Source organism: Colias philodice, chromosome 28 (assembly GCF_061535455.1).
Source record: "Colias philodice isolate Cphi_HAF_F1 chromosome 28, ilColPhil1 Martin Lab GWU primary, whole genome shotgun sequence".
NCBI classification, from domain to species: domain Eukaryota; kingdom Metazoa; phylum Arthropoda; class Insecta; order Lepidoptera; family Pieridae; genus Colias; species Colias philodice.
The window spans coordinates 3,687,230-3,713,220 of NC_143113.1; the positions used below are offsets into that span (position 1 = coordinate 3,687,230).

Consider the following 25,991-nt stretch of genomic DNA (forward strand, 5'->3'; position numbering starts at 1 on the left):
ATTGGTCGTTGCAGCCTGCGCATGCGCCGGTGATGCCTGCTTTGAAGCCTGGCCTCCACGGTCCCTCGACCTAAACCCCATTGATTTGTTTTAATTGGGATACTAAAAAAACCTCGGCTACTTGAGAGAATCTAGCGCAATAATTCACGTCACCATAAATAAAAATCTCATCGTACTCGGCGATAGATGAAAAATTGAAAAAAATGTAATAACTCCGAAAATACGAAAAATCGCATAACACACATGGGGGTGATTCGGATAGCCCTCTTGGTCCTCTACCTCCCAGCTTTCGTTCATCACTACTTTTTGGGACACCCTGTATATTTATACATAGAAAGATTTACCAAATTAACAAATACAGAGATGATAAATTTTAAAATTGATATTTGCGGCTTTTCCTAAGGCTAAAATCTTTAATTAAAGCACAATAATCCAACGAATGAGCTACGTCATTTACATTGAAAGAATAGCAAGGGCTGAAAGCCGATCTTGTGTCATCGAATTCCTCAAATATGTTTTAATAATTTTAAGCCTCGAAAAACTCCTTTCAGCAGACGCAACTGTCACAGGTGTGGTGGCAATAATTCTCAGGACTATTTCGATAGTGGGGTAAACTTCAGTTAATTTGTTTTCTATTATGTATTTCAGCACCGATATAATATCGTCGTTTCCTTCATACACACGCATGAACATACTCAGTACACGCACACATTTTCATTTTTTTAAATTTGCTTGGGTGGGTTGTTGCTTGTTGCGCGAGGCCCCTGCAAGAGCGAGGCCCCGGGCGATTGCCCCGTTCGCCACCCCCTAAGGCCGCCACTGAATTTATATTATTGGGGGATTTATTAGTACGTGACCGGTTTAATAGCACCTATTAAACCAGTATACCTACTTACTTATTTTTTATAATAGGTACAATTCAATATTAATAAATGGGAACGATGAAATTCTCTTAGTGACAACGACGTCTGCCCTCACGTGTCTGCCCGTTCGGGTCGACGCGGTTAGCTATCTTATCCCCGCCCCCGCGCGAGACCAAGCCCCGCAACTCACGCGCTGCAGCGCAGCGAGCGACCGATCTTCTTGAATCGATGTAATAATAATAATCTATAGGATTAACGCGTTTTAAAAATATTGGTTCGATGGATATGTTTAACCTATTATTACTCAACAATCACATTTGTAATATTAAACTTTATCAAATGCACAATGTATTTAAGGTACATTACTGGATAAGGATTAATGGCGTATTGCTTGAATAAGCTAATATTTCTCGTAAAAAGTACCTACATTATAAAGATTTTATATCATCGCGGATTTTTAAAGGTGTACAATACTGTAGTATATTTTTTGATCTATCTTATAAGGTTCAGCCATCGTTTTCAGTGTAAGCACAATAACTTAACCAAAATTACAGTTAAATCAACCTATCTCAAAAACTATAAGAGATACTTTGATCAAACCAAAAATCGTTGAAAGAGTTAATTAGCATGCATCACCTCTATTTTTTTTAGAATTTTATACCCCGTAGTTATAAAAATAGAGGGGGGGGGACATACTTTTTACGACTTTGAGAGCTGATATCTCAAAAACCGTTCACTTTAAGAAAAATGTTTTTTAGAAAACTTTATATCATTTTAAAAGACCTTTCCATTGATACCCCACACGGGTATGTACATCGAAAAAAAAAATTTCATCCCTCAGTTACATGTATGGGGGGCCCCACCCCCAATTCTTTTTTTTACTATTTAGTGTCATATTTTTGTAGCGGTTCATACAACACATATTCCCATCAAATTTCATCACTGTAGTACTTATAGTTTCCGAGTAAATCGGCTGTGACAGACGGACAGACGGACAGACGGACATGACGAAACTATAAGGGTGCACTCACACACATCAGTCACCGTCAAGTCACCGATGACTGATCGGTGACGGTTTGTGTACGTATCCACAAACACCAGTCACCGTCATGTTGTCCGTCAGTCACGTCACCGGTTTGACTGAATCATTGAACACATACATCAGGTTAGTGAGTGATTAGACGTGTGTCACGCTAGAGAACATGTAGCAATTGACGGTAGCACGACGCTGACTGAACTGAGACGTGACGGCACCGGGTGAGTGGGGATAAAAGTATGATACATGTATGGAAAGATTATTTGACGTGCCTGACCGGGGACGTCACTGATAGATTTCGTGCCGGCGACTGTCGTGTGGGAACAGAGTCATACTAGAACTATTGATACATATTTTTTTTTAATCCTGTCCGGTGACGTGCCGTGACGGTGACTGATGTGTGTGAGTGCACCCTAAGGGTTCCGTTTTTGCCATTTTGGCTACGGAACCCTAAAAAGAGCGTGTGTGCCAAGTACACGTGTCAGAAGTGAAACTTCTTTGGCAAGATTCAAAGATACCAAAATCGTCGCTTTACTCCATGACGTGACGGCATTGCCATGACGCGACCTTGAAATTTTACTCTCAACGTGCATAAAGAAGTTTCAAATCGAAAAACAATATTACTTAATTTACAAATTCAATTAAAAAACCTTAAAAGAAAGTTATTTTTATTAGTTTTTACAATTACATCAGTGATCAGACTGAACACGGAACGAAAGTAAACATCGCGTGGTACAGTGGACCGTCAATCAATGGAATGCGGCAATTGTTTGATACAGTTTAGAGAGTACGATCGGCGAATAAATTTGAGTGGTTCTGTATTAATTTCATCTACAATAAACAAGACAATAAAGTACCTACCGGGCAGAGCACAGAACATATATATACTCAGGGGAGGGTCAGAGCCCGACCAAGCAGCAAATATTATGAAAAGATCGTCAATTAATACTAATACTTTTAGCACAAAATCCGATTTTTAGTTTGTTTCATATTATGTCCCCAGTGCAAGCGGAGAAAAACTCATAAAAATTGCACGGGACGAGCAAAAATGTTCTGTAATTTGCATTGCTACACATAGACATCTCAAATGTGTATTAAATTATAGATTAGATACCTAATAGGTATTACTACTACTGTCAGTCGTTTGATCGTTGCTATTTATCAATACTGAGAATAAAAAATAGCTTACCGCTGAGGAATAATTTAGCTTTCTATTACTTTACTAATATTTTTAATTATATTAAGTAACTAGCTGCGCCCTCTAGCCTTCCTCGATAAATGGGCTATCCAACACCGAAATACCTAGTTTTTCATATCGGACCAGTAGTTCTTGAGATTAACGCGTTCAAACAAACAAACTCTTCAGCTTTATAATATTAGTATGTATAGATATAAACGCGAAAGTTTGTAAAAATGTATTTGGTAGAGCTATAGAAATGTGTTGTAGAAATAATTGCTTTTGCCCGCGGCACCGCGCGGCGTAACTAGTTTAAATTTAATCACTGAACCCCAAACGAATCTAATTGTAACTGTGAAAGTGAAATCATCAAAAACGGAACGTTACGAACATAATACTTCATTGTTATACGATCAGTGAAACTATGTAACAAATTCTTACCAAGTTCAATAACAGAGGGTTTTGTAATAAGCTAGTCGCGTGATACCGACAGGCTATTTTTTTTATTCCATAAATTCACATAGCTAAATAAATAAAAACACATTTTAAAATACGGAAGCCGCGAAGACGCAACTCTCATGATCATTGATAGAAATAACAGTACATACTTATAAGACGTAGTAGGTGTTAGTTAAGATTATTCATTCAAACCGATTATTGCACGCCTCATAAGCGAAGCGTTGAGGTGGGTACTACTGTCACTTCGCGCAAAACATCTGATTTTTCAAACTTAAAATGTCTTTATGTATCATACATTGCACTTGTAAGATAATACATACACACACATAGTAAGAAAAAACACTATTTTTAACGTTCATGATATTTTTGATGTCATTTTTGTTATTTAAACTAGTTAAAAAACAGTTTAAAAAAGTTCTGTCTTGGACGTCCGTGTGTCTGTATGTGCGGATCCTTTTTCTTGTTAACACGATAGCGACCGAAATACTTTACTAATCGAGTCTTTTTTTTTCTCTTACGCTTGAGTATGCTCAGGAATAGAACCCTTTCATTTTTCAGGGTCTGATTCGATGTGGTTTAATTGTTATTAAATAAATAAAAATAATAATTAATAAATATTTATTAAAAAAAAATTATGAGGCGTGCACTTTTGGATTTTCCAAATTATTTGTTTATTGCACGCCTCATAAGCGAAGCGTTGAGGTGGGTACTACTGTCACTTCGCGAAAAACATCTGATTTTTCAAACTTAAAATGTCTTTATGTATCATACATTGCACTTGTAAGATAATACATACACACACATATTAAGAAAAAACACTATTTTTAACGTTCATGATATTTTTGATGTCATTTTTGTTATTTGAGTCGATACATATCAAACTCCGGTAAGTCCACTCCCCGTCAAATTTGAGATTACAATTCGCCAATTTTGAATTGTAAAACTAAACCAGTCTCTACTTTTCAAATTTAGGTAAGTCAATCGTATCTCTATTAAAATAAGGTTTAAAGTAAATATGTTTTTTCAAACTCCGGTATGTCCATCGACAGTGGTTTATCAAACTCAGGCAAGTCCAATTCGACCAATCACAGCGCAGTATGGCACTAAGATGGCTGCCATTTCTCTTAATTTTGTTGAAGCTAACACGTGCGACCAATGCTTTTAAATCGTTTTTATTGATAAATGATGGAAGAAAACAGTTTTACTATAGAGGTGGTGGTTCTAGACAAAGCAAGGAAAAAAACAACACCAAAAGCTAAAACAGACAAGGCTCAGAAAACAGCTAAAACATAAATGAAACTAGACGCATAGCACACGCACAGTAGTAATTTCCAGCCATGAAGCCCAGGGCCGTACTGAGATTTTTTCAACCGTTTTGATTTATTGACCCCTCTCTTTGCCCAGCAGTGGGATGATAAAGATTAATAATAATAATAATTTGTATCTTTTAATTTACATATTTTATTTTAATGTTCAATACTTACAACGCGACAAACTATCTACCCATTTCCACCACCTCAGTACGTCCCGTAGTAGTAATATTTCAAATTCCTGTAAGTCCAAGACGATGTTTTTCAAAACCCGGTAAGTTTTGCTGGTACATATCAAACGCCTGTATGTCCAGATTTAAAACTAATTTTGTGGCATAATCATCAAGTAATACATTTCTTTTTCTTCGTAAAAATAATTCTAATGTATTATATTATATCTGTCATAAATTATAAAGGTCCAAACATATTGTTTTTTTAAGTTATTAAAAATACCTCGATTCCCACATTTCTGTTAGAATGGACTTACCGGAGTTTGATATGTATCGACTCATTTAAACTAGTTAAAAAACAGTTTAAAAAAGTTCTGTCTTGGACGTCCGTGTGTCTGTATGTGCGGATCCTTTTTCTTGTTAACACGATAGCGACCGAAATACTTTACTAATCGAGTCTTTTTTTTTCTCTTACGCTTGAGTATGCTCAGGAATAGAACCCTTTCATTTTTCAGGGTCTGATTCGATGTGGTTTAATTGTTATTAAATAAATAAAAATAATAATTAATAAATATTTATTAAAAAAAAATTATGAGGCGTGCACTTTTGGATTTTCCAAATTATTTGTTTATTGCACGCCTCATAAGCGAAGCGTTGAGGTGGGTACTACTGTCACTTCGCGAAAAACATCTGATTTTTCAAACTTAAAATGTCTTTATGTATCATACATTGCACTTGTAAGATAATACATACACACACATATTAAGAAAAAACACTATTTTTAACGTTCATGATATTTTTGATGTCATTTTTGTTATTTAAACTAGTTAAAAAACAGTTTAAAAAAGTTCTGTCTTGGACGTCCGTGTGTCTGTATGTGCGGATCCTTTTTCTTGTTAACACGATAGCGACCGAAATACTTTACTAATCGAGTCTTTTTTTTTCTCTTACGCTTGAGTATGCTCAGGAATAGAACCCTTTCATTTTTCAGGGTCTGATTCGATGTGGTTTAATTGTTATTAAATAAACAAAAATAATAATTAATAAATATTTATTAAAAAAAATTATGAGGCGTGCACTTTTGGATTTTCCAAATTATTTCTTAATACATTTAATATTATATTTTAAGTTTAAATTTTTTGTTGCTATATTTCTATTTTTGTGTATCTGTGTTGACAATGACGTAAAGTTAAAACTCCCGTTTTTAATCTACGCTCCCGCCTCCCTCCAAATAAATTGATGGAACTTGGAAATTTTAAAATTTAAATAGAGATAGTTGATATTATATTCACGGGACGATTTTGATTCATAATTGATAATTCCCTGTGTGCCCTTCTTATTTACTTCATGTTTCTGGCGTTTAATAATTCAGCTCTAGGAGTCAAATTTGTATTTTTTGTTTTAGTGCACATTTGTATATATCTATTAAGGGTAATGTCGTGTGTGAATAATTGTGGAATTACGACATGAATGTGACTTAGGGTTCTATAAAATAATAACCACTTTAATATTTACAAGAAATATATTTCAATATACAGATAATATTTTATATTTAATACATATTATTATATACAGTGAAATGCAATTAAATTATTATAACACTGATATCGTGACATAGGAAAAAAATTAAATATAGTGAACAATTTTTTATTTTTAAACTAATTTTTAAACAACATCCTTGCCCTAAATAACAAATTGAAATTTCGATTAAGCTATCTTCACATACATGGCAGCACTTCCGGTTTTACCTGTAAAAAAAATATTTTTATCATATTTAAAGTGGAAAAAAATATTTTTATTATTACTTTCCTGAGAATTAAAACATTATTTTTTAATTTCATTTTTTTTAATGAACATAAAAATTAAATTTGCATTTGATTTGGAATTAAATTTACATTCAATTTGAACTTGCATGTGCATTTGAATTTTTTATTCACATTTGAATTGAATTAACATTCAAATTCAAATTCAAACCACCCACCTCACATTTGCTGCGTAGAATTCCCGTTCCACGTGTTATTATCATCATCACCGGGTCTATCACCGGTGAGCCTGTGTATATTGCCCCTGCGTCTAATCCCATTTGGCCCAATATTGCCAACATTGCCAACGTTGGGGCCACTAGGGCCTGTACCGGTTGGCGTAGTGGGAGTGGTTGGGCCAACGCTTGGGCCACGCACTCGTGGTGTGGCGAATAGACGACCGCGCAACCAAGTGTATATTTGATATGAAGGGTCGAGGATTAGCGATGAAAATAGTTGCGTGAAGAATGCTGGAAAGGAATAAAGTATTACTAGCGGTCCGCCCCGGCTTCGCCCGTGGTACCTACATGTTTAAACTATCCTATCTCTCAAGTTGGATCGAACTGCACATGGTGTGCGAATTTTATTATAATCGGTTAAGTGGTTTAGGAGTCCATTGAGGACAAACATTGTGACACGAGATTTATATCATCAAACTCAGCTTAAAAATTACAATTGACAATCATCAACGTATATAGTTTTATACTGAATAGCGTGTACGTGTTTAAGTGTTTGGAGTGTGTGTGTGTGTGTCTGTTTGTAAAGTTATGTTTGTACATATGAGTACATACATACTTGTATTTATTAAATGTTCGTGTATTTGCTTGTGTGTGTATAAGTGCCTCTGCGAGGGCCTATATAGGTGTATGATTAAAGTGTATTTCGCTGTGGGCATGTGTGTGCGTTTATAAGTGTATATATGCGTGCATGTATTCATTATATATTTTGTCTATGTGTTGAACTTATATGGGAGTGTCTATATGACTTTTGCATATGTATGGAAGTGTATGTATGTCCGTGCATACTCACATATCAGCGACGCAACCGGCGACGGTCTATTAGCGGGCGGAGAACTACGTCTCGGCAACACTAGTAGTGCGGCCGATGGGACTAGTTGTAATTCTCTCAAACTTGCTGTATCAGCGGTTAGTTCTTGGCGGGGGAATGCCGTCCAGAGGGAAAAGGAGGTTGGCGACATCTGATGGGTAGACAAAAAAAAAATTTAATGATAATTAATAATAAAAAATTGGTTGTTTGTAAAGAAGTTTACGATCGAGATGTTTAAGTGATAACATAATGCAGTGGCAGCGCTCGAGATGCGACGGGAGATCGGTCCGTCTCTCTCTCGTTATACCTGCGATCGCGCTCGTGAGGTTTTGGTGTGACACAAGTTTCTGAACATGTCACCCGACTAAAACGATTTTAAAAACGTTATCACGTTAAAAGGATGAAACCAATCGGAAAACTGGGAAAATATTGTAAAAAAAATCGCGTCTCGGCAACACTAGTAGTGCGGCCGATGGGACTAGTTGCAATTCCCTCAAACTTGCTGTATCTGCGGTTAGTTCTTGTCGAGGGAATGCCGTCCAGAGGGAAAAGGAGGTTGGTGACATCTGTTGTGAAAATAGAAATAATAATTAATATTCGAGAAATAAAATAAAAGAGCGTGTGTGCCGAGCACACGTGTCAGAAGTGAAACTTCTTTGCTTTAAAATACAATAATTAAAAAAAATACACTAACTCGATATTTCTAATTTGAATTGAATATTGCTCCTTCTAAATATAAGTAACTCTATGGTTAACAAAAGCAAACATTCAATTAAATTTGTTTGTAATCGCCAATAACCAGACATCAGGAGCAATACTGCTTATTAGGTGTTAGTTATACCACAGATTATTTATGAAATAATTAGTTGCTTCGTTACACGTCTTGTACATCATTGGTCCACTTTGACCAAACTTAAAAAAACCGTGTATTCCGAATACACGTGTCAGAAGTTAACTTCTTCTTTGGCAAGATTAAAGGATACCAAAATCGTCGCCTTATTCCATGACGTGACGGTATTGAAATGACCTTGATATTTTCGCAACGCGCCTAAAGAAGTTTCGCTTCAAAAGTTCTTTGACGAGGCGGGATTCGAACCCGCTTCTTTTGCCTTGCTGGGGCGACGGTTGAGCTCGCAGCCACCCGTAATCTCGCCAGAGCAATCGAATTTTTTTAACTATTCTGGTCGATGTTTGTGTATTATTTAAAAATTTCTCATTTATAAAGCATTTGAATGCTAAAAACTAAATATCAGAATATACCTGCACCCATTTAACAAAAATACACACAAGCCGAGCCTTTAAAAACTAAAAATGAAAATTAATAGTAGAAGGATGAAATCAATCGGAAAACTGGGAAAATATTGTAAAAATGAAACGAAAAATAATTTACGGGCGTTCTGAGATCGGGAAGGGGAAGGGAGGGAGGTTTTATTGGTAAAAAAACGGTTCCAAATTCTCGTATTACAGGATAGCGTATGACCGGTTATTACTAAAATAAAAAAAAATAATAAAAATCTTTATTGACATAATAATTATACAGGCCTAGATAATGAATCCTTTGCCTCCCGAACTAGTTTAAAACTGTGTCTCAGGAGCCAGAGGCCCAATATTGATCATAGTATTATGTCTATAAACTAAACTAAAAGCTCTAAAATAACAAAATTAATGAAGAGGTAAGTTAAATTATTATTACTGTATAGATATTTATTTTTCCTCACCTGCAAGTTATCCGCCACATACCGGTGCACTTCAGCGAGTGTGGTGTTAGTGTCAAAGTGTGCGGTGTGCGAACCGCCATCACTTAACTTGAATTGTACTCGAGCGCGGGTAGTTCCATCACCAGCCGCTATAAAAGATAGAAAATATTAAAATGCAGTAAACGCTGATTATCCGAACGACGTTAAGCTTGATTAAAAATAAAATTAAAACCATTAATTTATTTATTTAATTTGATACACCAATAATGACTCAATTAAAATTCACATAAGTACATTGATATTATTTCTTAACCTGCATAGGCCATAAAGCAGGCGTATACATTATTTATAAGTGAGTGTACACACTCAAGCGTACACGCTTGTACAAAACAGACCAAAAATTTAGTAATTTTTGTTCTGTTTTGTTATTACAAGTTGGAATTCACTGAAGTCCAGAGACATTTCAATGGTTATTGTTGAAAGCTCTAGGCAAAACACCACATATTGCGCTTAATGAAGTTTATTCTAAGTGAGACACTTCGTTTTTCTATTATGTCCAATTATCAGAATCGACCCCGGTCCCAATTAATTCGGATAATCGGCGTCGTACTGCAAATAGATTTATAATGTGTCAGTTATCATCATGGGTTATTTGTGTATATTCCAGACGTTTTTAGTAGTCAAGAGTAATAACTCCTGAACCACATTTGAGCAAATAAAGATTATTTTGTTTATTTATTCAATATGGGATCTACTGCTTTGTGTGTCAGTTATAAATTATAATATGCATGAAAATATCCGTCTAAAACAATAAATACCTGGCTATCAGGGACAGTATTTGCAAGCTGTGTAACCGGCGCGTATTATAGCTATTTAATTAGTGACAATTAGTGGCTATTCACACACTCACTTGCATGCAGTTTACACACTCACTTACATGCGGTTTAGGGTGCACTCACACACATCAGTCACCGTCAAGTCACCGATGACTGATCGGTGACGGTTTGTGTACGTATCCACAAACACCAGTCACCGTCATGTTGTCCGTCAGTCACGTCGCCGGTTTGACTGAATCATTGAACACATACATCAGGTTAGTCAGTGATTAGACGTGTGTCACGCTAGAGAACATGTAGCAATTATTGACGGTAGCACGACGCTGACTGAACTGAGACGTGACGGCACCGGGTGAGTGGGGATAAAAGTATGATACATGTATGGAAAGATTATTTGACGTGCCTGACCGGTGACGTCACTGATAGATTTCGTGCCGGCGACTGTCGTGTGGGAACAGAGTCATACTAGAACTATTGATACATATTTTTTTTTAATCCTGTCCGGTGACGTGCCGTGACGGTGACTGATGTGTGTGAGTGCACCCTTATACACTCACTTACATGCTTTTCACACACTCACTTACATGCTTTTCATACACTCACTTACAATTGCTTTTTACACACTCACGTGCTATTTACACACTCACTTACATGCGGTTTATACACTCACTTACACGCTGTTAACTTACAGATGGTTTACATACACACTAGGGGCATGGGGCACTCACTAACAATTTTTTTTTATTATTTAGGGGCAAACTCACTAGCATGGGGCACTTGCTGGCTAATATTTTGACATATCTCTGTAGCATTTTTTTAGGAAATATTTTTTTATTATTTAGGAGCAAACTCACTAGCATGGGGCACTTGCTGGCTTACATTTTGATATCTCTCTGTAGCATTTTTTTAGCAAATATTTTTTTTTTATTTAGGGGCAAACTCACTAGCATGGGGCACTTGCTGGCTAATATTTTGATATCTCTCTGTACCAATTTTTAGCAAATATTTTTTATTATTTAGGGGCAAACTCACTAGCATGGGGCACTTGCTGGCTAATATTTTGATATCTCTCTGTAGCATTTTTTTAGCAAATATTTTTTATTATTTAGGGGCAAACTCACTAGCATGGGGCACTTGCTGGCTAATATTTTGACACATCTCTGTAGCATTTTTTAGCGAATATTTTTTTTTATTTAGGGGCAAACTCACTAGCATGGGGCACTTGCTAGCTAATATTTTGACATCTCTCTGTAGCATTTTTTAACCAAATTTTTTTTTTACATTTTTTTTATTTTAGGGGCACTCACTAGCATGGGGCACTTGCTGGACCGGCGGCGGTTGGGGCAAGTCCCTGGCCCTTCTCTCGGCCCTGTCTTGCGCAATCTGCTCCAATATACGCTGCCTTGCTAGATCGTTCTCGAGTTTCTCGCGTTTACGCTCCTCCTGGAAATAAAAATGGTCAATGTGACAATATTGAAAATGGAAGTGTTAAATTGATTATCTATAACTAGCTGCTCCGCGCGGTTTCACCCCCGTGGCTCCACCCCTGTTGGTCGTAGCGTGATGATATATAGCCTATAACCTTCCTCGATAAATGGGCTATCTAACACCGAAAGAATTTTTCAAATCGGACCAGTAGTTCCCGAGATTAGCGCGTTCAAACAAACAAACAAACAAACAAACAAACAAACAAACTCTTCAGCTTTATAATATTAGTATAGATATAAAAATGAATCGCAAAATGTGTTGGTAAGCGCATAACTCGAGAATGGGTGGACCGATTTCGATAATTCTTTTTTTATTATATTCCTTGAAGTACCGGGATGGTTCTTATGCAGAGAAAACATAAATATGTACCACGGGCGAAGCCGGGGCGGACCGCTAGTCTAATATATAAAATTCTCGTGTCACAGTTTACGTTGCCATACTCCTCCGAAACTGCTGGACCGATTCTCATGAAATTTTCTGTGCATATCGGGTAAGTCTGAGAATCGGCCAACATCTATTTTTCATGTGTACCACGGGCGAAGCCGGGGCGGACCGCTAGTATTCTATATAGTTATCGGCTCGGGGACAGCTTTTAAAAGGTTTTAAAATTGTGCAGTTACTATCCGAATACACAAAGATATTATACAGATATTATAATTGCATTAATGAGTGTATTTTAAATATTATCTACTCATCTCTGTTATGCATAACAAAGAAAAAATTCAATAGGTACGATAATGTTTTTCTATAAAGAAAAATTATCTCACTAATCTTAGCGCATCAAAGCTTACTATCAATTTTATTTATTAATATTCTAATCCTACTACTATTATAAAGGCGAAAGTTTGTATGGATGTATGGATGTTTGTTACTCTTTCACGTAAAAACTACAGAACCGATTACAATGAAATTTAGCACACATATAGAGGGTAACTTGGATTAACACATAGGATAGGTTTTATCCCGGAAATCCCACGGGAACGGGAAATATGCGGGTTTTCCTTTGAAAACGCGGGCGAAGCCGCGGGCGGAAATCTAGTATACCTGTAATTGTTTCATCTCCTGATCAGCCTGCCATCTCTTTAACTCCGCGACACCTTGCCCAGTGGCCCGCCTCTCTAATTCTTTCTGCTTTTCTAACTGAAAACAATAATTTTTATTATAATATTATGTACTTATTTTTCTATAAATCTATATATATAAAAATGAAACCCATTTTCCTTGGTTACGGCATCACGCGTGAACGGATGGACCGATTTCGATAATTATTTTTTTATTATATTCCTTGAAGTACGAGGTTGGTTCTTATGGAAAGAAAAAATAAACATGTACCACGGGCGAAGCCGGGGCGGACCGCTAGTAAAAAATAAACAATTAAATTTTCATTTCATAATATAATATTTTTGGATAAAAGCACAAACTTATGATCATAATATTGAATTTAAAATAAACAATCTTCTTCCAATTTCTGACTATTGTCGAGCCAATTTAATAGGCAACATTTGACGTCTATCAATTTTATCTTCATAGGGTGGTAACCTGCTTAAAAACGTCGATTAAAGTGAATTAATCGATACGGACTTGAAACATTTGTCAATCGAACTTGAAACACATGTCAATAATTTATGATCATTTTTTCGATTTTTATTCCCAAGTAATCAATGCATTCGATTCTAGATGTCAGATTTAGATTTTTAGAGTAACGTCTCTGGTATTTAAAAAGAAAAAAGGTTTATTGACACAAAATTGTAGCGACGTCAGTTCTTTAAATCATAAGTTGTTTATTATGTTTAGAATGGTTTATCAGTAAAATCAAATCCTAAAATTACTTGTATCGGTCATTATTATTATAAATATGTAATCGTAATTGAAAAAAGTTAAGCAAATGTGCAGTTCTAACAAAACGAAATATCATGTTATTCAATGACGTCGTTACTAGGTTACGTTGTTGAATTTTGTTGAACTGTCAAATGTTGCCTATTAAAATGGCTCTACTATAGAAACTAATTTCTGATGAGAAACTAATTTAAATCTTAGAGAAATGTTGATTCCAAATATATAACTTTATATATTTTACAAATAATAGTTTTCTGCTGGAATAGAAATAAATTTTTAAATAAGTTCAGAAATTTTGTTTTCTAAATAAATAAAATAAAAAAAGACGGGTTGCACTGCAGGAGTGCCGGTAGAAGTGAAAACTTGAATATTAACGTTGAGCATGTTTGATATTTTGGAATGGTATCCGTCTTACACTTTTTCGATCAGGTCACGTGTCCTGACGCGAGTTTAAGATTTTATACCCATTACAGAAAAAGTGCTCAACGCCACTAAAGAAGTTTTCACTTCAGAAATACCTCTTTCTCTTTCTCCGCCTTCTCCCTCCGTCTCGCTTCGATCAGCTCTTTCGCTCTTTCCATTTTCTCTTCTGCGCTAATGTCACTAGGTGATGTTTCTACTGTCTTCTAAAAAGAGAAGATAAAACTTAAGGAAACTAAATCAACGATTGAATACATGAAATATAATTGAATTAATTTAATAAAAAAAATTAAATATAACATTAAAATATGTGTAGTATTTTCTTGCAATAGCAGTTACTTAAATTTACAATTCATAACAATGTTTTTTTTATCATCAATAAACAATTAACAAACTGAAACAACGGAGCGAACGAATCGATGCTCAGAGCGAGTAACTTCAAAATGGGCCATTTTTGGCACACTACTAAATCTATACTAATATTATAAAGCTTAAGAGTTTGTATGTTTGAAAGCGCTAATCTCAGTATTCTGGTCTGATTTGAAACATTCTTTAGGTGTTAGATAGCCCATTTATCGAGGAAGGCTATAGGCTATAATATATCATCACGCTAAGACCAAAAGGATCGGAGCCACGCGGGTGAAACCGCGGAGCACAGCTAGTAATATATAAATATATGTCTTCATCAAACCTATTATGGATTTCAGCAGGCGAGCGATTAAAAAATGAAAGCATTTTTTTAACATAAAAATCTGATTTATATTAAATGTCCACGTCGTATTCCCCTGAGCGCGTCACTTCGTGTTGGGCCATTTTTGGCACAAGTTTTGATAAATGGTCCCACAATACATAAGTATTGTCTCCACTCCACATCGAGTTACTTGGACATAGGTCATTTTTGGTACACTTCTAAGTAAATACTTACGTTTGCATCAACCCCGCTAGGACCCGGTGCATTAGGGTTGTCCTTCGGCACCCTTGTACAAACATCCCCATCACAAACAACGTCGTATTCCGCCCCCGAGCGAGTCACTTCGTGGTGGGTCGTTTTTGGCACCTTTGGGGGAGGTTCCGATGTTTCTGGATGAGAGAAGAAATATTAAAACATATTCAATTTATTATGAAAATGAAATGAAAATAAATTTATTAATCTCTAACTTAAAAATACATAACATTTTTACATTTAGATTAAGGGTGCACTCACACACATCAGTCACCGTCACGGCACGTCACCGGACAGGATTAAAAAAAAATATGTATCAATAGTTCTAGTATGACTCTGTTCCCACACGACAGTCGCCGGCACGAAATCTATCAGTGACGTCACCGGTCAGGCACGTCAAATAATCTTTCCATACATGTATCATACTTTTATCCCCACTCACCCGGTGCCGTCACGTCTCAGTTCAGTCAGCGTCGTGCTACCGTCAATAATTGCTACATGTTCTCTAGCGTGACACACGTCTAATCACTGACTAACCTGATGTATGTGTTCAATGATTCAGTCAAACCGGGGACGTGACTGACGGACAACATGACGGTGACTGGTGTTTGTGGATACGTACACAAACCGTCACCGATCAGTCATCGGTGACTTGACGGTGACTGATGTGTGTGAGTGCACCTTAAATATACATTCACTCAGTCCGATCGACAATGCTGGTAATTAATCATAAATTTAGCCATTACAGGTGTTTAAAAATACTAACTAATGTCAAGTTATTGACTGACGGTATTTAAAATGGAGAAAACTAATTATATTTTATTGCAAATTTGCAATTTCGTTGTTAAAATTCGTTTAAAATCAATGTTTTATGAAAGGATATAAGTCACTATGATATATAGAGTCTGGCCAGCCAAAGCTGAACCCAGTAAAGGCCGGCAAATTTAAAAAATATGGACCTGGTAACATCGGCTTTAGTAGGAAAAAAACATTTTGATACTTTTGATATTCATAAAGGTGATCATAGTATATAGGTACATTAGGTACACAACACAGCAGGATTTAAACGTTAACAAAGCAAATTATTTGAACCGTTTTCAACAAAACTGACAACTAACTACGCAGAAACGCCATGATGACATTCCATAGTGTGGCCGCTACAAAAAACACTGGGTTCAGCTTTGGCTGGCCAGACTCTATCAAAATCATAGATTACCTCGCACAGATAACAAATGATTACAATAAATGTTCAATTGACAACATTTCAAAATTTTAAGCTACTTATTTTTTTATTTTAATGAAAACTAGATCAAAAATTATGATACACGTATTTTTTGCTTTTTCTAAATATGAAAGTTTTCATTCATCTTTTTGAGTTTTAAAATCATCTCATTCTAAAATGTCGTAAGCGCCAAATGACGTCATACATACGGAGGAATACATTTTTTCCTTTGCCACTTAAAGTTTAAATTAAAAAAAAATCTTGGCAGTTGACATTTTGGCACATTTGTCAATTTGATTCGTCAAGCTTTGTAAATATTGTTATTTATTATTTGCTGATCCAAATTTTAAACAAAAGAAACTTATTCACAAGTACTGATGATGATGACTTTATGCAGGATTTGTTAAGGGGTACTGAAAATTTCTGGGAAACAAATATACTATCCCAAAAACGTTGAAAAGTGTTAAATAAATACAACTTTTAGTAAGTAAACAAAGTCTTTTATTTCAAGAAAATTATGAACACTATAGGCACTATTTGTATAATATAAATGAATTGGTCCAACTCCAATCAAACAAACATCACGCTCATGAGATTAAATTAGAAAACCAAAACACAATAAAACGATTTAAAAGTTTGTTTACATGAATAATTCAAAATAATGACATTAATATGAAATTTGACACATGCCATACCCTGTAAATGTCAGTGATAGTTTTTTTTTTAGCTTTTTTTAAATTAGGCTAAGGCGCATTTTTATTCCTCCGTATGTATGACGTCATCATCACATTTATCGTTTTTATTTAATTTCTCTTAAAATATGCGATTAAAAAATGAAATAATTTTTTTTCTGTAATCGCAAGAGCAAAATAAAGAAACGGTTTTTTTCTTTCATGGCCTTATAAAAAATGAAATGTTGTCAATTAGAATGTTAAGTTTTTTATGAGAGTATATTATTTCCAAAATCAAACATTAAATAAAATCATGTAAGTTACACCACTCTCTTGAGTGGTTCTAACCATTGAACAGATTTTATTTGGGGCAGAGACACACAACATTTACAAATAAATACTTTACTATTATTCTTAAAAACAGCCAAAAAATTAATATCTTATCTTACCTGGTTTCTCATGCGACAGTACTTCTGGACTCTTAACACTATCTGATGATGAAGATGCTTCAGGTTTGGTTGCAACAGTTGCTGCTGCTTCAGATTGCAACAGGCTTGTTGTTTGTTGCTTTATATTCTGGCCAGATGTGGACGGTTGGACCGTTGTTTTTGTGCCTTTGTCTGAAATAATATAAAAATAATTATTGGTAGAAATATTAATAGTAATGGCATCTTAGTAGGTGTGATTGTGACTTCATTTTATATTTATGTATATGAAATTTTGCCAAATAAGCTATAATTTGACTGTAGAATTTGAGCTATCTCTTTATATGATAGTCTTGCAATAAATTTACCAAACTATTTGAAAACCCCACATTTAAATCACATACACAAAATTAAAAAATATTTCATAATTATTACATTCAATGAGAGAATGAAAATGGTTTTTTAATCACAATAAATATGTATTTTTTCAACATTCAACATCAAACTTATCCATTTAGAGTGAATTATAAATTATGATGCATATACACAGCAGTTTTCCTACTTAATACACTTGGTATTTACAATGTTAGTTAGTTCTTAGACAGCAGTCAAAATAAAACAAACATTTCACTTACAATGCTCCTCAAGTATCCGATCGATCCTCTCGGCAAGGTTCGTTGCCTGTATGCCAGCGCACACCACCTCTAATGGAGTCCCGTTGCGTCCAATAAAGAATAGCGATGGTACAGGTACGAATTGATCTTGGTTTTGTGTTAAGTTTTATTTTTGTATCAATAAGAGAGAAAATATATTTCATGGTATATAATACTTATATTTATTTGATATATAATACTTGGTATATAATACTTATATGTATTTATTTATTTGAAAAGACATTGTATAAAAGGTATTTTGATATATGGGTAAAAATGATAATGCAATTTTAAAATATAAACTCAATGTTAGAGATGAACTTTGCGAGAACCTTATGTTTCTTCATAAGTTTTTTTGACCTCGATAATTTCAATAGTAACATGCTAAGGAAATGTAATTATTGATATTGCTTCACTCAAATTCAAACATTAATTCATTTGACTAGACTTCTTTTCGAAGCACTATTGAATTGTAATTACAGATAAAAATTAATTAACATAGCAGCAATGTCTACAGAAAAGACCCTGCAAGAAAATTGATAAATTTTACCAAGAGAGCTGTGTTGTATTTTCAAACGCCTGATGAAAATCTTCCTCTATTGGTTAAAATGTATCAATTTGATGAAAAATGTTCATTGTTTCGTAAATATTTATCAAAAAGGATACAGATCTGAGCGAAGTATGTATAATTCTCCGATCCACTCATCAACTTGATAGCGAGGAAGTTGTTTTCATTGGCCAAGTGTTTTAACACCGCTGGATCATCTATTGTTGCTGCCAACTCTTTGGATTGATCATTGTCACCTGGAAATTTCAAATTAATACTAATAGGCTACTTTTTTTCATATACAGTAGACCCCTAGTTTATTCACTACCTACCCCCTTTAATTGACATGTCTGCAAAACAATTATTGTCGGAATACTGCATGTCATATACAGGGTGTAACAGGCGCTTATTTCGTAACTATTGCAGATATCAAAAAACTTAAACTGATATCGAAAGCCCTTATGAGTAAAATGACAATAATACTAAATAAATAATTAGGTGAATCTTTCAGTGATAAAAATAAGAGGAAATAAAACTAAAAAATTACATTTGAAGATTGAAAATTAAAGGGGGGGTTGAAGATTGAAAATTGGATTATCTTGGATTATCTTAATCAGAAACTATTGGAAACCGGCAATAATATTAAAAAAAAAACATTGAAAAACTATTAAAATCCACGAAAAGCAGCACAGATAAAAATTCGAATGAATCATCATTCCATTTTTGTAAAACGAATACCTACTGGTACTTTCGAATACATCTTTGGGAAATAGGGCTAAACGAGAGATTTAGTTGGACTAAAACGAGTTTAATTACACGATTAAACAATTGATCTTATGTAAATATTCTAGAAAAGGTTAACATTGTATAATGGAAACAGTAACCTTATTTTCAAATAAATACAAGAAAACTCATATTGGAATCAACATAAATCACAAAAAGGCATGATTTTAATGTAACTTAAAAGGAAAAAATATATTTACCTTCAACGAAAACGACGAAAATAGCATTTTTTTGTTTTGATAGTGTTACCGCTTCGGCAATTGTCCCACCGAACCAATGCATTATGAGAGATTGTTAAGCTTCAGTTTTCACACACAGTTATAAAGATTTTCACTTTATTTTAATATTACCTTTCGCAATTTCTTTTGTTATTGTGAGACAAAAATATTACATGAAGACATGACACAACAAATTTTGACAGAAGTGACGTGTTTCATTTTTATTTCTTCTGTGCATTGATTTTATTGTTATTTTTTTACATAACGTTTTATTTAAATTATATAATTTAATATTATGTAACCAATATAATATTAAAAAAATAACAATATCAATCAACTCTTTATTATTAAATCTTAATATTATATTGTCTCTGGTTTAAAAGTGACCTTGAACCTAGACCTTGCTAAATATGTTTTTAGCTATTCGACACTAGATGTCGTTGCGTTATATGCGTTGTAAGGAATCATACTTTATTTTTGTAACAATGTATTCATTTTAGTATTATTTGATGATATAAGCAGATAAAAATTTGAATAAGTAGGTACCTACATAATATTATTATAAACAAAAAGTCACATTTTAAAACGAACAACATAGATTCTAAAAAGATGTCCCTACTTATCTGCTTTTTTTTTCGTTTTGCTTACATATTCTAAACTACTTATTTTAATATTCCGTTACTAACTATGCCACCCGGTGAATATATTATGCTTCCCGGATAATTGAATCTAATAAAAACTATTCAGCGAAAAGTTCCTGAAATTAGCCAACCAAACAAATATAAAAGGTACCTATATTTCTATTTAATACTAGCGGTCCGCCCCGGCTTCGCCCGTGGTACATATTTACGTTTTCTCTACATAAGAACCATCCTCGTACTTCAAGGAATATAATAAAAAAAGAATTATCGAAATCGGTTCAGCCGTTCTCGAGTTATGCGCTTACCAACACATTTTGCGATTCATTTTTATATATAAGAAGAAGATAGTAGATATCTATAGATAGGCAGTAATATTCAGTGCCGTCTTTAAGGCAGGGCCCGCAGGGCCCTGGCCCGAGGCCCCGAGGTAGGCAGGGGCCCCACAATTCTGAAAATTTTCGATATACAACAACAAATTTTATAACATAATAAGAAAAATATCAAATCACACACTTGGTAAAATAGAAACAAGATTTGTAAAAATGATAAAGTTAAAATTTAAGGATTTTCCATCCCTTACATAGGCCCCAGCCAGTACCTTGGCCCATAGCCTCGTTGATCCTAAAGACGGCACTGGTAATATTATGTAATTACAAGGAATTTTCCACATGGAACATTACTCTATAGTCTTATAGGTTTAATAATCAGTTTGATAATCCATTTCATCGACACAACAACTAACAAACATCCGATGCATGTCAATTTTTTCAAACAGTTAGGCTTTAGGAAAGCATTTAGTAGGTGATTATCTCAACCAATAAGATCATTCATAACATAGGACTTTATCGACTTCCTACTTCATAGCACAGTATTACAATATTATTTCCTACAGTAAGGAATCGCCTTTGATGTCGCGCGATGCCGCCGCCAGCGTAGGTACTTACGCTGCCACACGAAAATACGCTAGGGTTGCAACAAATGGGAAATAAAACAATTGTGATTATTAATATTATGATGAAATCATTTATTCATATGTACATTCAAAATAATTGCGATTGTTAAATCTGATGTAATTATTTGTTCATAAATATATAATTACAGATATTGCACTGCTAAATATTTACGTGGACACTATTTTTGGATGTTCTTAATTGTATATTATAACATTTAACTAAGTAATGCATTCGCATTGGGATGAACAATCTGATTAGAAAATAATGAGGACAACATATACATAGCTTTGATTTTAATTCAACAGATACAATTAATACAATCTTTCTGAAATATTGTTTCCATCTGGGATTTCAATGTAGATTTACATCCGTAAACGGAACAGTTTTTGCGCGCCATAATAGAATATGTGAGTGGATTCAACAACTAGCATTTTTTTACTAATTTTGGTGGAAATTTTTGTTTATGATTTTTTTTTATTCAATTTGATTTTAGGTGTTAGATAGTACTATCTTTTAATTAAATTATCAACAAGAATAAGAATATTCCCTTAAATAATCATGTTATTCCTGACACCGAAATTGACCTCCCACCAAAATTGGTTTTTTGACACCAAAATTGAAAATGATACCACCAAAATTGTTACACCCCACCAAAATTATATTTGGATGGAAAAAAACCTTGAACTGCTTAAAAAAATGAAAAATAATAATAAAAATTGCCTTTTGGTAACAGATCTGCTGACTGCCTTGGCTGGCTTGCCTGCCTGAGTAACTTTACCTTACAATTCATGTCATGTAAAGCTAGCGTGCAGCTTTAAAGATGGACAGAACATGTACTAGTATATAAAGATGAATCCTAATGGTTGTACCTACTTATATATTATAAAGACTAACAACCTCAAATCTCAAACCTCACATTTACGTAGTAAACAGGCAACCGTAGTTTTTTCACAAGTCAAAGTATTTAAGACCTCTGTTATGGAATTTTCAAGAATAATCTTGTTGTTCTTCAGAGATGAAATTACAAACTCCATATTAGCATGCGTTTTACACATGCACGTCTCACGGTTTTCGATTCTTGGCTTAATAACCCAAAATGGTCTCATTCTTGTAAAAGTAATATAGCTTATAGGCGGGTACCCATTCTCAAGATATTTTCGATGTAAATTTCTTAGAGAATCATTCCGATATCGTTTTTGCTTTCTCAATCCACCTCTTGTTAAATAATCTTGCTTGCCCGGACAAATTCGACTATTTTCATCATCTTCAAAGAAGTTTTTCACAATATTGCGTAGTCTTTTTTTGTTTAGGACTGATTGATTTAGGACTTACCATACGTTTGCTACACCCAACCTTAACTTATCTTCATCTTTTTTTCCAACCTCTCAAGTCTTTTTCTATACAAAAACTTTTGTTGTTGTTCCTTCAGAAGAGCTTTCTTAAGTAATCTTATTTTGGACTTTTTCTGTTCTCGGTATTTTCTAAGTTGGTTGTTCAGTTCTCGTTTAAAGATGCTACTTGTAGAAATATCTGACTGTCCACTGTTTCGCCCAGACATAGAACTGGGAGAGTGTATGCAGCTTATGTTGGGACTTATAAATGGAGAAGCGGTCTCATTAACGGGTGTGCTTCTTTGAATAGCATCGATGGATAAAGTTTCTTCAATCGGAGCAGCAGGAGCAGCTTCAACGGTAAAAGTAAGACTTTTGTTATGGGATCGCAAAACTCGAGGTGAATTTGAAATTGGCTGATGTGTTTGCTGTGACGTAGGCTGTGGCCTGTGACGTTGTTTCGATGGGTAAATTATGTAGTGGAACGTAGCTGGACAGTATTGAAGGTAAACCTCTTCGTTTTTTTCTTTCACAGTACGCTTTGAAGTTAATATAATTTCGTCTCTGTTTCAGTCTACGGGCTCGAGGTGGTAATTCGGACAACGCACGGTACAATTTTGCCTTCAGCTTTCTTTCTGTGGTATCTTTCGCGTTCTTTTCTTCTCAGTTCTTCAAGCTTGAGAGGATCTTTTCTGATGTTTTCTTTTCTCTTTCTTTCTGACTCTCTCTTTCTTTGTAACTGCTCTGCTCTAGTTTGTTTAGTTTTTTTCTTTGGATTCCTGTAACAGAATACCTTCTTAATTTGAAAATATCTATCTACAGGATAAAAAAATAGTGTTATGTAGGGTGAATATTGTAAAATTACGAGGCAAGGGAAAAGAGGGCACAAGGCGGTACATTGTGCTATCATCATAATATTTCGACTCATATTCGATTTCATAGTAATTACATTAATATTAATTAATTCGATTTATTAATTGATTTTATAATTTTGGTCTCATGAAGCAATTTTAGTAAATAAGTTTTAGTAAATAAACATTTTTATTTGAATTTTCTAATTTTGGTGTAAGGAAGCAATTTTGGTGGGTCTAAAAATGCCACCAAAACCACCAAAATTGTCCCACCAAAATTGGAAATTGCAAGAAAAAAATTCTTAAAAAAATAACTACGTGTACTAAAATAATAACATATTTACTAAACAATAAACAAACCAAAACTCTACTAATACTCAAAATAACAATAAAATATTACTGTCACAAGTATGATTATTTAAGTACACCAAAATTACATAAAATCGGGGGTGTTGCAATGAAACTGTTTACTTACATTTTTTGCGGGAAACTGGTACGACACAGCACACAACCACCTGCTAAGCCGGTTAGCGCGTGACTAAATGAAGTGCATAACGTAATTTGTATGCTTTAGGAATCACTGGTGTTTTGTAGAAATATCGTTTTGTAAATGACACCAAAATTAGAAAATTCTCGGCGACAGACCTAAATTGTGCCTGTAAAACTATACTACAGTACTTAATATAATTAAATTGATATATTTTGAATGGTCAACTATTATAAAACGACTACATAAAAATTAAAATCGAATCCTACGTCTAGTTTTTAGTTAATCGATCTTGATATTGAGTGAAGTAGGTCGGCGACAAGCCACCAAAATTGGAAATCGCCTATATTTACTTCATTTTCTTGGAAAATAATAATTATTTTTAAACTATAATGATAGGGCCATATTATAAGCATTGTGCTTTACGATTAAAACAAAAAATAAAAACAATATCTTGAAAAAATAGGATAGTTTTCAGCCTTGCCGCGTAAAAAAGCGGTTTGGGAAATCCACCCATGTAAGTACCTATGTATAACAAAATTATTACACAAAAAATACGACTGCGTCGTCCTTTCGCGATAGTTAATGCAAACTCAGCGTGATTGCATTAAGCGGCCCGCGTCGCCCGACCCCCCGCCAGTTCCCCTCCGTTTCTCTGCACAAGTACATTCGTCGCCATACTGTAGGAAATATAGTAATACTGTGTTCATAGTTTCTATACCCGGCGCGGCCTAAGATGATCCCATATGACAGTTCGTCTTAGTGATTGCTCGTATGATGGATCGTGTCGATACTTTACTATTTTATGCGGCGATTACACCTAACGAGTACAGTGGCGAGTCAGTGTCCTCGGCCGAGTGCTCGGTTGGTATAAACACTTCAACGAGTGCTCGGCCGAGTACTCGGCCGAGAAGAGCGGCGAGACAGTCACTAGAATCCCAATTTGTTTACTCGGCCGAGTACCCACTCGCTATCCCGCTCGGCAGGTATAAACACGCACTCGTCGCGTCACTCGGCCACTCGCCACTCGTTCGTTTCGATTATTATTTTTATTTATTATTTCTAATAAATCCCACAATTCGTTAATAATATCTGGTAACAGCCGATTTAAAACCCGTTTAAATTCTTTTTTTTTTCGATCCATTGCAGACGTCCGCGTCGTGATCAAAACTGAACTGACTCGCCACTAGTGAAATACGTGTAAACACCCACTCGGTTCGGCAACTGTCTCGGCCGAGAGCGTATTTACTGACTCGCCACTGTACTCGTTAGGTGTAATCAGCGCATTATAGGCTAAGGCGTGGTTTGCATTCAGCCACGTCGGTAAACATGTTTTTACAAATATTATAAAACGAATTTTTAACGTCTATTATGTAAACGAAACGGTAAGTAAAACGAAAGTTTTCCAAAACATAAAAATGCACCTTATCATTTTCTCGTAATCTTTAACCCGTTTAACACAGTGTATATTATTTTATCATGAAAATGGAATCCCCCATTTAATTTTTCTAAAAAACTTATATTATCATAGGTAAGTAAATTAACGCGAACGGTAATTAATTAATTAATTATGCTGCGATCTTCTGTTCCATTCAATAGAGAATGAACTATAGCTTAAGCATGGAAAAAATGTGAACTCGTTTCCATTATCGAAATTTGTTTATCGATACTTTCCGCACTAGTCGATTAATGCCAACGATGTAAGTTTTGAAGGACTAAACGTAAAGTCAGATTGATATAATTTCTCGTAAGTGTTAAGAATTGTTATAATTCCAACGGAATATCATTGTAATGGCATAAAGCTATGTAAAAATTAATAAATGCCATTTTTAGACGCCTCCAATACGTTTCTAATTTAATGGTGACGCCATTACAAGTTTGTCTCTTGAGAATAACTGTCAGTGTCATAGGGATCATCTGGCCGCGCCGGGTATATAGGAGAAAGCACTAAACTTTTCCTAGTTTTAAAAGTGTTTCTACTAAGTAGTTCAATTATTATAGCTTGCCTCCGTTTATGAGTGGGTTCATGTTGTGGGTGTGGCCTTTTAGTTTAAAATATTTACAAAATTTACATTTTATACATAAACACCTGATCTCGATGATAATAATTCAACTGTTATACTTT

General features: G+C 34.7%; 1 protein-coding gene across 3 annotated transcripts; it reads right to left on the minus strand.

Moving 5' to 3' along the window:
* Positions 1 to 6,518: 6,518 nt before the first annotated feature.
* Positions 6,519 to 19,813, minus strand: LOC149476279 (UBX domain-containing protein 4-like). Of its 3 annotated transcripts, none has more exons than XM_089712238.1 (12): positions 19,586 to 19,813; positions 18,722 to 18,859; positions 18,038 to 18,163; positions 17,427 to 17,597; positions 15,063 to 15,221; positions 14,240 to 14,340; positions 12,930 to 13,025; positions 11,705 to 11,840; positions 9,583 to 9,710; positions 7,847 to 8,015; positions 6,997 to 7,287; positions 6,519 to 6,763 (listed from the first exon to the last, which is right to left on the minus strand). In XM_089712238.1, exons 1-11 carry the CDS (start codon positions 19,665 to 19,667, stop codon positions 6,998 to 7,000), a joined length of 1,596 nt encoding a protein of 531 aa, XP_089568364.1. In that variant the 5' UTR covers positions 19,668 to 19,813; the 3' UTR covers positions 6,519 to 6,763; position 6,997. The 3 variants fall into 3 exon arrangements, with proteins under 3 accessions (XP_089568364.1, XP_089568363.1, XP_089568365.1); XM_089712237.1 differs by having other exon boundaries at positions 14,240 to 14,347; positions 15,067 to 15,221; positions 19,586 to 19,812; XM_089712239.1 differs by lacking the exons at positions 6,519 to 6,763; positions 6,997 to 7,287; positions 7,847 to 8,015 and adding an exon at positions 8,242 to 8,430 and having other exon boundaries at positions 14,240 to 14,347; positions 15,067 to 15,221; positions 19,586 to 19,812.
* Positions 19,814 to 25,991: the final 6,178 nt, after the last annotated feature.

Coding starts and splice junctions, on each gene's coding strand:
- LOC149476279 (XM_089712237.1), bottom strand. CDS start 19,667: ATGCATTGGTTCGGTGGGACAATTGCCGAAGCGGTAACACTATCAAAA. Junction 17,598..18,037: donor TCGGATACTTGAGGAGCATT/GTAAGTGAAATG, acceptor ATATTATTTCAG/ACAAAGGCACAAAAACAACG. Junction 7,288..7,846: donor GCCGGTTGCGTCGCTGATAT/GTGAGTATGCAC, acceptor ATTCCTTTCCAG/CATTCTTCACGCAACTATTT.